This window comes from Aphis gossypii, chromosome 1, assembly GCF_020184175.1.
Source record: "Aphis gossypii isolate Hap1 chromosome 1, ASM2018417v2, whole genome shotgun sequence".
Taxonomy (NCBI): Eukaryota; Metazoa; Arthropoda; class Insecta; order Hemiptera; family Aphididae; genus Aphis; species Aphis gossypii.
The window spans coordinates 46,527,580-46,540,872 of record NC_065530.1 but is presented as its reverse complement, the minus strand read 5'-3'; the positions used below and the strand labels follow the sequence as shown (position 1 = coordinate 46,540,872).

The 13,293-nt window shown below is 28.2% G+C and overlaps 3 protein-coding genes and 1 long non-coding RNA gene across 4 annotated transcripts; 1 reads left to right on the top strand and 3 right to left on the bottom strand.

Moving 5' to 3' along the window:
• Positions 1–362: 362 nt before the first annotated feature.
• LOC114129684 (uncharacterized) lies at positions 363–1,719 on the bottom strand. Its single transcript, XM_027994484.2, has 2 exons — positions 1,651–1,719; positions 363–1,588 (listed from the first exon to the last, which is right to left on the bottom strand). The coding sequence occupies exons 1-2, from the start codon at positions 1,699–1,701 to the stop codon at positions 563–565; spliced, it is 1,077 nt and encodes a 358-aa protein (XP_027850285.2). The 5' UTR covers positions 1,702–1,719; the 3' UTR covers positions 363–562.
• Positions 1,720–4,354: 2,635 nt separating this feature from the next.
• Positions 4,355–5,141, top strand: LOC126555873 (histidine-rich glycoprotein-like). Its single transcript, XM_050210803.1, has 3 exons — positions 4,355–4,449; positions 4,513–4,663; positions 4,735–5,141. The coding sequence occupies exons 1-3, from the start codon at positions 4,399–4,401 to the stop codon at positions 5,139–5,141; spliced, it is 609 nt and encodes a 202-aa protein (XP_050066760.1). The 5' UTR covers positions 4,355–4,398.
• On the bottom strand, positions 5,129–5,340 carry LOC126555874 (uncharacterized). The gene is made up of 2 exons (XR_007606987.1): positions 5,250–5,340; positions 5,129–5,171 (listed from the first exon to the last, which is right to left on the bottom strand). It is a non-coding gene; the product is annotated as an uncharacterized LOC126555874 (long non-coding RNA).
• Positions 5,341–6,743: 1,403 nt separating this feature from the next.
• Positions 6,744–10,434, bottom strand: LOC114129686 (integumentary mucin A.1-like). The gene is made up of 2 exons (XM_027994485.2): positions 10,058–10,434; positions 6,744–7,625 (listed from the first exon to the last, which is right to left on the bottom strand). Exons 1-2 carry the CDS (start codon positions 10,121–10,123, stop codon positions 7,032–7,034), a joined length of 660 nt encoding a protein of 219 aa, XP_027850286.2. The 5' UTR covers positions 10,124–10,434; the 3' UTR covers positions 6,744–7,031.
• Positions 10,435–13,293: the final 2,859 nt, after the last annotated feature.

Genomic DNA, 13,293 nt, shown 5'->3' with positions numbered 1-13,293 from the left:
AAACATTTATAAAACATAACCTTTTGTCCCCATTATAAATAATTAAGATTGACTAATGTTTATGAATTTATTAAAAACAGTTGTGTTCACTGTCCACTTACTACAATATTTCTCCTGTTTATTTTTATTTTGTAAAAGAAATGTAAAACACGTTTTACGTGGCTTTTTAATTATAACCATTACACTAATATCTATGCAATATTAAACTATTACAACTTCATAAATTTATAGATCGAAGTTTATTCGCAGTAACAATATAGGTAAACATAAATTAATTGTGAATTTTATTACCTAAATTATATATTATAACAGGTAAAATATTTATAGGTATTAAATGAAAAAATAAAACAAAATTTAAAAAGTATAACACAAAAATTAACTTTTATAGTTTTATAAAATAATTGTACATACTTGTTATAGTATTATGGTAAAAAGTACGAGTATTTGATTAAAATAATGATAAAAAAAAATTAAAAATCACGTGTAATAACATTAAATTTGTAGTGGTAGGTTGTATGAATCCAGTACGTCAATATTTAAAATGTTATGTTGACGAAATAATTTAACAGCCGCAAGGGACCTTAGCGACAACTGGTGGTTGATTGCATGGACCTGGAGGTGGGAAGCACGGTGCTGGACATGCGCACGGTGACGGAATCAAAAACAATTGAGGTAGACCAACCGGTGTTTGGTAAACGATATCAGGTTTTTGGATGTACAGACCGGGATTGAAGAACACCTTTGGCAATGGCGCGGGTGGCAACACGACTGGTGGAGTCGGTAACGGTGGTGGTAAAGCGAAGAATATTTTGTTTGGGTCGGGAGCCGGTGCACTCGTGATGGATTGTTCCTTAATTACATTTCCGTCGTTGATGACGATTGGGCCGGGTGCCGCTCCTGGAAGTATGATGGGTGCGGGAGCTGGGCTTTGAGTCAGTTTGACGAGCAAGTTAGGCGCTGGACCGGCGGGAACGACGATTGGCGCTGTCTTTCCGGCTACTGACGGCAATTGGACTATCAATGGTCCGGGTGCTGGTCCTGGAGCTATGACTTGAGGTGCGGGTGCGGGGACCGACAGGGTTGTAGCTACGGTGGGAGCTGGTCCAAAGACTGGTTTTGCTGGTGGTGGGACAGGGAGTGTGGCAAGGGGTGAAACAGGTGCCGCTGCTTTAAGAGTAGCTAATAAGGCGGCTAAAGTAGCTGGACTAATTGGTGGAGATGGTATGCATGGTGGTACAGGTAAGGCTGGAAGGCTTGGGGGTGGCAGAAGTGGGGCTGGAAGACATGGTGGTGGTAAAAGTGGGGCTGGAAGACACGGGGGTGGTAAAAGTGGTGCTGGTGGACATGGTGGTGGTAGAAGTGGTGCTGGGAGGCATAGTGGTGGTAGAAGCGGGGCTGGTAGACATGGGGGTGGTAGACATGGGGGTGGTAGGGGTGCTAAGCATGGTAATGGAGGCGGTAGGAAAGGGAGTGGAAGTGGTAATGGTGCTGGAGGCGGTAAGCAAGGTGCTGGTAGTGCTGGTGGATAACAAGATGACCCTAGTCCATAGAAAGATGGTGGAAATCCATCACAAGGTGTTGGTTGTGCCTTTCAATAAAAAAATGTATTTAACTCGTCGGTTTAATATTTTTATTGCCATTATTTCTTACCTTAGCAAAGCAACACAACACTAGAGCTGTTATGGTTCTTAAAGTATTCATTTTTCGAATAACAATTGAATGAATATAACATGAAATAAGTTATTCAATTTGTTTGAGTTTTATATTCAAACCTTTCGTATTTTGTTTTTAACATTTTCACGTTTTTTTAATCTTACTACGGAAGTACAACTAAACACGTATTTTTAAAAACCCTAGTCTAATACATTTTAACAGTTGATATCATTTTTATCGGTAAAAAATGCATAAACCGATTTTTGTATTGAACATATACCTTCAGATTATAAATTATTTGGAACTGATGTACACTCACATGTATAATACATATCTTATTCTTAATTCTTCATAATAAAATCAAGTTCATCATAAAATAATAAAAATTATACTTACTCAGTTGCACATAGACGTGTAAAATCAAATTATATAATGTATAAATTATTCAAAAAAATGTTATTGAATAACCAATATGTGTTTAAAGAAAATGAGTTAGCATACAATGAAATATGTGTGCGTATTCAAACACATAACTTTAGATTTGTTTATTAATCAATCACTAACAGATGTAATTTAAGGAAGTAGGTATAGAGAAAGGTTTTTTTGGGATCAACAATACATTTTTAATTAATTAATTTAAATTTACGGGTTTACTGATCCACATGTTTTTGTGTCTTACTATTTTTAATCAACGTTACATCTGTTGACTCTCAAGGTTATCACTTATTCCCTACATTATTTTGGTTTTATAAAATTGATGTCTAAGATGATATTACTAATTTTAATATTTTACTTAGTAGCTGATAAAAACTTTAAACTCGTAATTTTCATAGATTATTACATAATTGAACAATAAACATTTAAAAATATATTTAAAAGTGATATTAAGAAAATATTATGTATTTGTATTGGAATATATGTTAAAACCCATAAAAAAATATGATCAAATAATGTTAATTTTCTAAGAGTAAAGACATTACTTGATCTTGAAATAAAATGTACCTAATACTTAACTGATTTTCAATTAATATATTATAAATTAGATCAGAAATAAGCTTCTACAAAATTTGGATTTTTTTAAAAAATGTACTTGTTGTTTTAAAAATTAATCTATATTAAAAAAATGTATTTCTCATAAGTCCATTCTCATTGTTATACTTCAATACTTATCTACTTGACACCATACTTGGTAATAAGCTCAAAATTTAATCAAAATCCTAAATGTCTACAAGATTTTTATGATTTCAAAGTTGCATTTACAAAGTTCATCATTCTTTCAAAATAACGATACCGTTTTTTGAAAGTCAAACACTAGTTTGTAATAGTAGTTTTTGCAAATTAAATTGTATTAAAATATTAAATAGTATGAAAGATTGTCCTAAAATTCCGTAAAATTTATAAAAAATAAATCCAACAAATTGTCGAATTGTGAATGTATTTATATAAATTTTTTAAAATTTAAGTATATACTTATTCATTTCAAATGCCTTAAATGACTGAAAGTCATTAATGACAAATTATTGATTATTTTATTAAATCTCTAACAGATTTTATGCTATTATATGTTTTAAGAATAATATAAGTACATTCGGTTTAAAATATTTTAATTGTTACAATTAATTATAATCATTAAATTATTTTTCGGTATGTATATATTTTGTTTACATGCCTGCCAATTTTAAAATAAGGTATCTTTACTTTTTTCGTTAGCTAACTAATGATTAATGATTAAAGAAAAAAAGTTATGTAAGAAATCGTAATTTATTTTTTAAAAAGGATTAAAATATATGATATTTTAGATGTTTTATTTGCTAATTAAAGTAAATTACTACTGTTTAATATTATATAATATATAAAATGATAAATTAAAACTGAAATTACATTTTGGAAGAAATTAACACATCATTTATAGTAAAATATTCAATAATTTTTGTTAACATAAATTTAAAAAGATGGTTTGAAATATTTAAATTTAAAGCTAAATTGTATTGATCATTTGTATGCTATTTTACGTAGGTACACAATTACTGATACATATAACACTAAATATATTAAATTTTTTTTAGTATATTTGATTTATTATTAAATTAAATCAACTTTTTATTGAAATATTATTAAATACATTGTATTTTATTATATTACATTAGATTTATTTGTATTCAATGAATTTGATATTAAGTAAAAGATTATGATTAATGTACCGAAATATTTTGATAAATTACAAGCAACTATAATTAATAATATTAAAGAGGAAACATTTAGGAAATATGATAAATATTGTAATATTGTATTGAATAAATTATAATTCGTAATGAATAACCTCGATCTGAGTTTTCATTATTAAAACTAAATATACTTATTTGAAAGATACCTCAACAAAATAACATGATGTTATTTATTTTATTTTGTATTATTGAATTCGATGTTTATTCAAACTTCATTACTTTTTTTAAACTTATTATCGGTATATTGTTATGTTAGTTTACGCATTTTAAGATTGAAGTTGAGTATTTAGTATTACCAGAAGCAAAATCTATATCTAATAGTGAAAACACATATCTATGTTGATATGTACACAAAATAAAAAATAGATAAATTAAGATTAATGAAATCAGTGAGAAAAAATGAAAATAAATAAACGTGTAGATTTGTAAAACAAAATTTATACGATTTTAGTATAAAAGCTAAACTGCACTGCTAATTTAGATATATTATTCAACAGTTCTTCAAACAAATACATACAAAATGAAGACTTTAAGAATTGTATTTGCTTTGGCATTGGCCTGTTTGGCTAAGGTAAGAAACATTTTAAAATCCTTACGTACCTGAATATTATCTAATAATAATTTTATTATCAAGGTTGAAGCAACTCCTTGTGGCACATGTGGAGGATTTCCATATCTTCCAGATCCTTATCTAGACCTTGGTTTGGCACTGCCACCACCACCATGTCCACTACCACTTCCACTTCCTCTTCCACTTCCTCTCCACTTCCTCTTCCACTTCCTCTCCACTTCCTCTTCCACTCCCTTGCTTACCACCACCACCACCACCATGCCCACTTCCACTTCCTCTTCCTCTTCCACTCCCTTGCTTACCACCACCACCACCACCACCATGCCCACTTCCACTTCCTCTTCCTCTTCCACTCCCTTGCTTACCACCACCACCACCACCATGCTTCCTTCCACCACCACCACCATGCCCACTTCCACTTCCTCTTCCACTTCCACTTCCACTCCCACTCCCTTGTTTACCACCACCACCACCACCATGCTTCCTTCCACCACCACCACCATGCCCACTTCCACTTCCTCTTCCACTCCCACTTCCACTCCCACTTCCTTGCTTACCACCACCACCACCACCATGCTTCCTTCCTCCACCACCACCATGCCCACTTCCACTTCCACTTCCTCTTCCACTCCCACTTCCATGTCCACCACCTCCGTGTATTCCACCTCCAGCGTTGGTACCAGTACCTCTAGCACCTTTACCTTGTTTTTCTATTCCACTACCTCCACCACCATGCCCACTTCCACTTCCACTTCCTCTTCCACTTCCACTTCCACTCCCACTCCCTTGTTTACCACCACCACCACCACCATGCTTCCTTCCACCACCACCACCATGCCCTCTTCCACTCCCACTTCCACTCCCACTTCCACTTCCACTCCCACTTCCATCATGCCTACCACCTCCTTGCTTTTGTTAATAAGGATTTGCCCATGTTGTTTATATCGACAATCGTGTTACTATTCAATATAAATATTTAAAATGTTTTCACTTTATAAAAAAATCCACTGCATAATACATATACACTAATCTTATAGTAAAAAACAATCATATATATACATATAAATACCTATATATATTTTATATCAGTTAATAAAAATAAATATTTCATCTCATATACTTATCATTGTCAATTATTCATTAATATCTTGTTATTAATTCATAATAGTGAATTGAGAAATTATTGGTCCAATTTATTTGAAGGTTAGTTACATAAATGTATCATAAAATATATTTTATAAAATGTAATATTCATATATTTAAAGTTTCAAATATGTAAGTACCTATTAACTTTAATATTTGAAAAGTCAAAGTAGCCATTGCAGTATTTAAAATTCTTATGCAATTAAGTATAGAATATTATTTTTTATTTCACAAAAAAATATTAATGGCTATATATATATATATATATATATATATATATATATTATATACTATATAGAAACAGGATTTTTTCTAATTTTTTTCTTCTATTAAAACAAATATCAAGAATCATTTTATGAGAAATTAGTATGTTTAGATTCAATGTAACCGAGGTTTGTAATTAATATAAACCGTTTTTATTCTAGATAAGTACTAAAAACAAATAAGTTGGTATGAAATTATTTTCATCTTTTTTAAAAAAAAAATTGCAAGACAATTTATAGAAACCCTTTTATTTAAGTATCATAAATATTAAAAATAGTATAAATTTTTACCAACCAAATAATTTGTAACTTATCATTTTTTAATAAATTTTCTAAAACTGTAAATTTATCTACTTAAACGCTTACAACGCTATCATTCAAACGCAGATTTTTGTGCCTAGCTATAAGTTGTCTTTAAATTTTTGATTCTTATTCATATTAAATTTATATTTTATCATAATTGATTACAATATAATATAAATAAAATAATCACACAATCAAGCCTATTCAGCCTACAAAAGTAATGCAACAGTGCAATTTATAAATAATAACAGTATAACTGACGGTACTTATTTGAAATAAAAAATAATTACAATAAGTAGTGGATAACTGATAATCTGATAGTGATATTTTATATCACAAATCATTATTAATACATATTCTCGTTGATTGTGGTGGTTACTTGTGAGTGATCAAGTGATGGTACCTATCTTAAAATAATATGTTCAAAATAATTATAGTTATATTACAATGAAATATTAATGTTAACAATAAAATTACAATTATTTTATACGCTTATAGATAAATGATATCAAATTTATATTATAACCACGAGTCCACGACTGTCGTTAATAGAGCCTAAAAATTATGAATAATCATGTATGTATTTTAAGGTTTTCTAGTTTTGTATATTATATATAACGATATAACAAAAATTTTTAAACACCATATATTACCTATATTTTAACTTCGTGACATTTCCACAGACCAATGTACGCTACTGTTGCTGTTCAACACATTAAGAAGCATAATATCTTCACATTATTGATTATTGCAGAGAATAACATACATTTATTAAAATATATTATTGCTACTTAAATAATATTTAATACATAAAATGTAAGTATAACATCGTGTGTACATGATATTAATTAAAGTTGTCTTCCGTCGAGTCGTTCAAACTGGTTTTGAGTCCTCACAAAGTGTACCAGCCTTTCGGAACAATTTTGGTAACGTGACGGCCGACGATGGCTGTGCGGTCGGTGCAGAAGAAGGGATGGCCGATACCGGGACGAACAGAGACATCAATTTTTTTAATGTCTGAGGAGTCGTCGGTGGACAGGCGATTGGCGAGTCGGACGGGGTTGTCGGTAACACTGTCTGAGTTGTAGCCGAATCGTCGGTTTCGTATGGTGTTGACGGTATTTCTGTGGTAGGTGGTGCTGTTGAGGTTGATGGGGTTGGTGTTATCGATATGGGCGATGGTGTTGATGGCGGTGAAACTACGATTCCGATGAACCGGGCGAAAATTCGCAGAACTTCCGGAAACTGATGCAGTGTGTAGTTAGGCCGGTGTTGGTGCTCATTGGATGGCACAACGGCGGTCTTCAAGAGATCGGCCAACGCAGCAGCGACGGCGGCGGTAGCCGGAAAAACTTTTGGCTTCGATGGCCCACACCGAGCCAGAGGTGTGCACTTTAAACTAATCGCTTTGGTTGAGTTTTGTGCCAAAGACCGCGACGGCGCTGTTGGAGGAGCTCCGGAGCATTGCTATAATGACAAACAAATTGTATATCAGTTATTATACTCACTGCTCATACTCGGTGCTCGAATGGAAAATAGAAACAAAGAAAAATGTTTTTTTTTTCTATATATATATTAATTATTGCATTTATTGTTTATTAGATAAAGTTCCACCATGGTTATAACTTATAATACTACCATATCAAGTTTGACTGGTAAATTTATTATTAATATTCACTTTTTTCGTAACTAATTTTTAAATCATAACAAACTTAAAATAAATCTCATTTTAACGAATAGAAAATTAACAAAAAGAAGACTCAAAACCGGAAAAATGGAACTAAAAAAGTATATAAAATATACGACATAGTATTTTATACAATCAATTAAAAAAAAAAAAAAAATTAAATTAATGTATTGCTAATTCTGTTTTATTGAATTTATCTGTAATCTAAATAATTATCAAATTACATAATATGACAAAATATTATTATGTTGTACCGTCGTAAATCCACCAATATCCATAGTATAGTTAGGATAAAAACCTAACCTATAACAGTTATGTCGATTTGAATTTCAAATTTATCAACATCTATACTTTTTCGTTTTTTTTTTTTTTTTTTTGTTGTAATAAATGTGCACCTATAAACTTAATTTTGTAATATTTTATTATTGAAATTATATCATATTAGTGACTAATATAGTGATAATAATTATTTGTACATATAATAAAATTCCGGTGTTTTATTTATTAATAATATTATTTTTATATTGATGAAATATTGCAAAATAACTGATTAAAAACGTATATATAATTTGATATATATAAATGACAGATACTAACAATATCATTTCCATTGTTGCAAAGTAAATCTGCTCGCAATGTAAAAAAATTTTTAATAAGATCGCTTAGACATTATTTGCACATAATGTAGCACAGTGAGTATATGTATTGATATACTACTATGATAATAATTTAAAATATTATATATATATTATAAAAATATAGTTTAACAAAATTAACCACGAACATTTTTAGTTATTGAGTTTTTTATACAGCGAACAATCTTATCACAACACTATCTTAATTATTTTATAGTTACCTAAGTATTCAAAAATGTAATGAATTTATCGATTTTAAATATATGTCATAGATGTAATGTGTAATCATTATAAAATTTAATCATTTGATACTTGAAGGTTTTTTTTTTTTTATCTAACATTGACCACAAAAAAACCATACATCGAAATATTATAACAATTCAACAGTTAGACGGTCAATTAAATAATTACTTCGTGAATCTTTTCAACTTCACCGTACAATATATTTTTTTAAACATAGATAATCGAATGATTTTAAACCGATTACAATTAAATTAACACAACTATACCTTTAATGATTATTATAAAAAAAGTGGTTTAACGACACCTATAATAATTGTATAAGCAGCCACGTACATACATTTTAATTATATAATAAATTGTTGTTGCATTTTATGAACGCTGTATAATTAATAATTATAGATTTAAATAAAAATAATTTACTATACACGAAATATTTATTCGTATAGTATTATATAATATTAAAATGCACTTTTAAAAGTACATACGTGATGCCCGAGTTTATATTGTCTCCGTCTTATATTGCAAATTTGCTTTTAGCTAAATTTATTTTGTTTTGTTAGTTCTCTTTTATTTAAGTAAATTGAACTATCGATAGACTAGTTGTTTATTGAATTTTCGTTATTTTATTTTTAACTGATTTATGATTATTATGAATTATCTTAATATTAAAAACACTCACAACTCACTATTATTTTCACTTCTAAATTCGAAAATAGATAAATTTGCTGTAGTAAGAAGAACAACATAACATTAATTCTACTGAACGTAATATTTTATGTGTTGTACGTTTGTAAAACGGAAACAATAACATAATATGAAGGTATGACGTTTTCGTTGCAAGATTATTATTTTTCTCTAATGGAGAAAATTACCCAGTGGATGATTTATGCAACCATTTATGTACGTCATCTAGTAATAAGCATAACATCAATGTTGTTTGTTGTAACATCTTTTTAAAGATTGTAAAAATTATTAACAAAAAAAAAAATGTTAGTTTAATAACCTAATCCAATAAAAGTTATGTTTTTAATTTTTAAAACAGTTTAGATAATGCACACAATTACAATTATAGTGTTTTAAACAAAGCAATTGTGTCTGTTTATTCTGTAATGGAGAAAAAAACCACTTAACAAATATGCAATTCATCGTAAAAACTTGTTTACGTTAAGAAAAACCTCCGAATTTTCAGTCTTAACCTTTAATTAAGATATATTAATCTGTTTAAAAAAAAAAAAAACACTGTTTCAAATGCATATATATCTGCTCACTTCTTCTGACGTTCTAATTTTCAAATCATATAACTTACTATTCAAAAAATAAATTATTATACATACCGCAAAATAGGAAAAACTGACGAATACCAATGCGTACACCGTTGAGATGACTTTGAACCATTTCATATTTATTAGTGTTCAATATAATATACTTAATACAAATGTAGGCATATATGGTTTGACGATTAGACTGCGTATGAACAATAATATAATCTCTTAGTTTCTATAATATAAAGTAGGTACCTACATACTTATAATAGCCATGCTATTGCATTATTCCGGACACAATATTATATCAACTAAAGATAAGTCAATCTGAACGCCAGTGGTCTTTAATTTCATGTGTACGCTTACATAATTTATACTATGAGAAAATAAAATTTTTCCCGGCACGTAAATAACAATTTAACGATTTACCGTCATCGCAGTCAATTTTCAGCGATGTTTTCCACGTTCCTACAGGTGCCACTGATTATTATTGCTTATAATGTTGTAACTGAAACGATAAGCAAACCATAATAAATGCTATAGTCTTAAGTGAGTTATTAAAAGTAATTAAAATTACCATAATTATTCACAAAATATTACAGTTTAGTTTATTAATCGCATACATTCATTTTGCAATTCAACGTGAATAATTTGTTTTTCAATTGCTTTATAATATTATGTACAAACAATTTATAATTATGATCGAAATTTTTCATGTCACATTTATTTTGATCAAAGATCTCGTAGAATATAGGTATAAAACTAAACGTACGTTGTACGTGCTTAAAAATGTTTATCTTAACAACCATGAAGAATAAACACAAATTAATTATATTTTATTGTTATCGGTTGTACATAAAACAAAGGGCCCACTCAAAGAAACTTGGTCTTTGATCCGATTCAAAAGAGTTCGTTCCAACACTTATATTTTAAAATTTATTTTAGAAACTTTAAACCTGCAGATTATAAATAATTAATCTTTATTAGAAAGTTTTTATTTTTATTTTTGAGAATTTACCCGCCACACCAAGAAGTACATAATATATATATATATATATATACTAAATATTATATACCTAGTTATTGTATTCTATAGATATTGAAAATTTTTTGTATAGTACAGAATATTACTTGTGATAATAACAATGGTATTTCGGTTTCTTTGATTGCCTAAGTAGTTTTACTATGTTTAAAAACCAATGATGATTGATAGTTATAATTTTCCAAGAGTAGCATACTTTTTATTTATTTAATTTTTTATAATTTTATTGTATAAAACATACACAATTATGTAAAGTTACAGTCCCCTATTAACTATTTTTTTTTTTTTTTACATTATAATTTATAAGTAATTAAAACTAATTATGACGGTCGAATAAAACCGTTTAAATGATAAATTGAAATTTAATATTCTATTTTATTAAGATAAACGTCATATAGGTAGACTTAAGTACAATGTGTACGGTAATTAAGATATGACATAACAACATTTATGATAAAATTTCTTTAATTATAATCAGATTACATGAATACTAAAAAATTAATATTAATATTAAATTAAATATTTACTTATTAAATAACTGGTTCAAGTGATGAAATCCGTTAATATTTAATTAGCAATGAAAAATGTTCAATCCTGACTCATTTCCCAATATAATATGTACTTAAAATAGAAGGATCAATTTTAGATACCTATACTACCTATAGTCTACTCATTCTTATACTACGAATATTGGGTATATAACTCTTTTGTAAAACAGAGTTTAATTTTTGATAACATTCAAATGTCTTTTTTTTACCTCATCCCTTAGTATAAATTACAATTAAAAAATTTCTAAATATTTGTTTATATAATTTATTTCAAACAAGCTATTAGATAAATTTTATTAATTTCAATAGTTTGCTTCTATATACATTTGAATATTATTGCTACTACCATTAAAATGGTTTAACTACTTTAATACGAAATACTTTATTATATACTTTTTGAGTACACAGTATAAAAAATAAATAGCAAAATATAGAAACATTATTAATATTATTTTTTTATCACTTTAAAAAATATAGTGGTGTACATTATTATGAAAGAAATGAATAAGTAGCAGGTAATAATGGAATAATAGATACAGATTTATTTTTATTGTGACTATTGAGTTTCATACCCATCGCTTTCTCAACATCCACATTTGTGTTTCTGGAAATATTGAAAAGTAAAATCTTTAACAATACATTAAACAATTAATTATTAAAAACTATCTTATATACTTATAAAAGAGTTGTCATTGTTTTGTTTGATCATATATATTATTGTATAATCACTGAAATATGTTATATATAACTGATTTTTATAATTAATGACTGTACAATATTTTGATTATATATAATAGATTTATATTTAGAAGTGTATATGTTATGCAAATAGAGTAATATTATATAGAATTCAACGTATGATTGTAGAGCTTTAATGATAGTTGTGTGAAACTTTTATCTGATGGTCACCAAATAATAAGAGACTAGAAATAATAACTGATATTTAGAGGTGGTCGTTCAATATAATAAAACTAACAATATATGACTACTCCTGCAGCACACAACTAAGTAGTCTGTTAACAACAATTGTAGTATATACAAGTTAGTATATTATACATACAAAAATACAAAAATAATTCCTACCATAAATAGCCATAGTTTTCTTTATTCTAGCTTTTCTTCTGAGTGTCCAGTCTTAAAAAACACTTACACTTCTTTCCAGACACTGAATCATTTTTTTGATCTGTACTCATTGAAAATAATCAGTATTATATTACCCACTAGATTGACTGGTGATCTGTGATTCGATTTATTAATTTTATTGTACTATAAAATACCTGCTTTGAAAAAAATAATTTGGTATTTAGTATATTAACAGAATTTGCACAAATGCAATTTGATGACACAGCAATAATTTTCTTTAACTGATCAACATTCTTAGAAAAAATATCACATTTTTTCTATAAATTAAATTATATAACATAATATAGTTTAACTAATAGTACAGTACATACACACACACACACTACCTTATACACATATAATATAAAAATTTACTATAATAAATTTTCTGTAAATACCTATAAAAATTACTTTTAAATTATCAAGGCAGACAGAATAATCAACAGATAGTTTAAGCCTTTGACGACTGCATTAAGATATGATTTTTTACCTGGCTGAGCTGTTTTAAATTCAAAATATTGAGACATTTTTTCTTTGATTCGTGATTTGCATTTTATACACTATAATTAACAATAAAACATATTATGCTATAATAG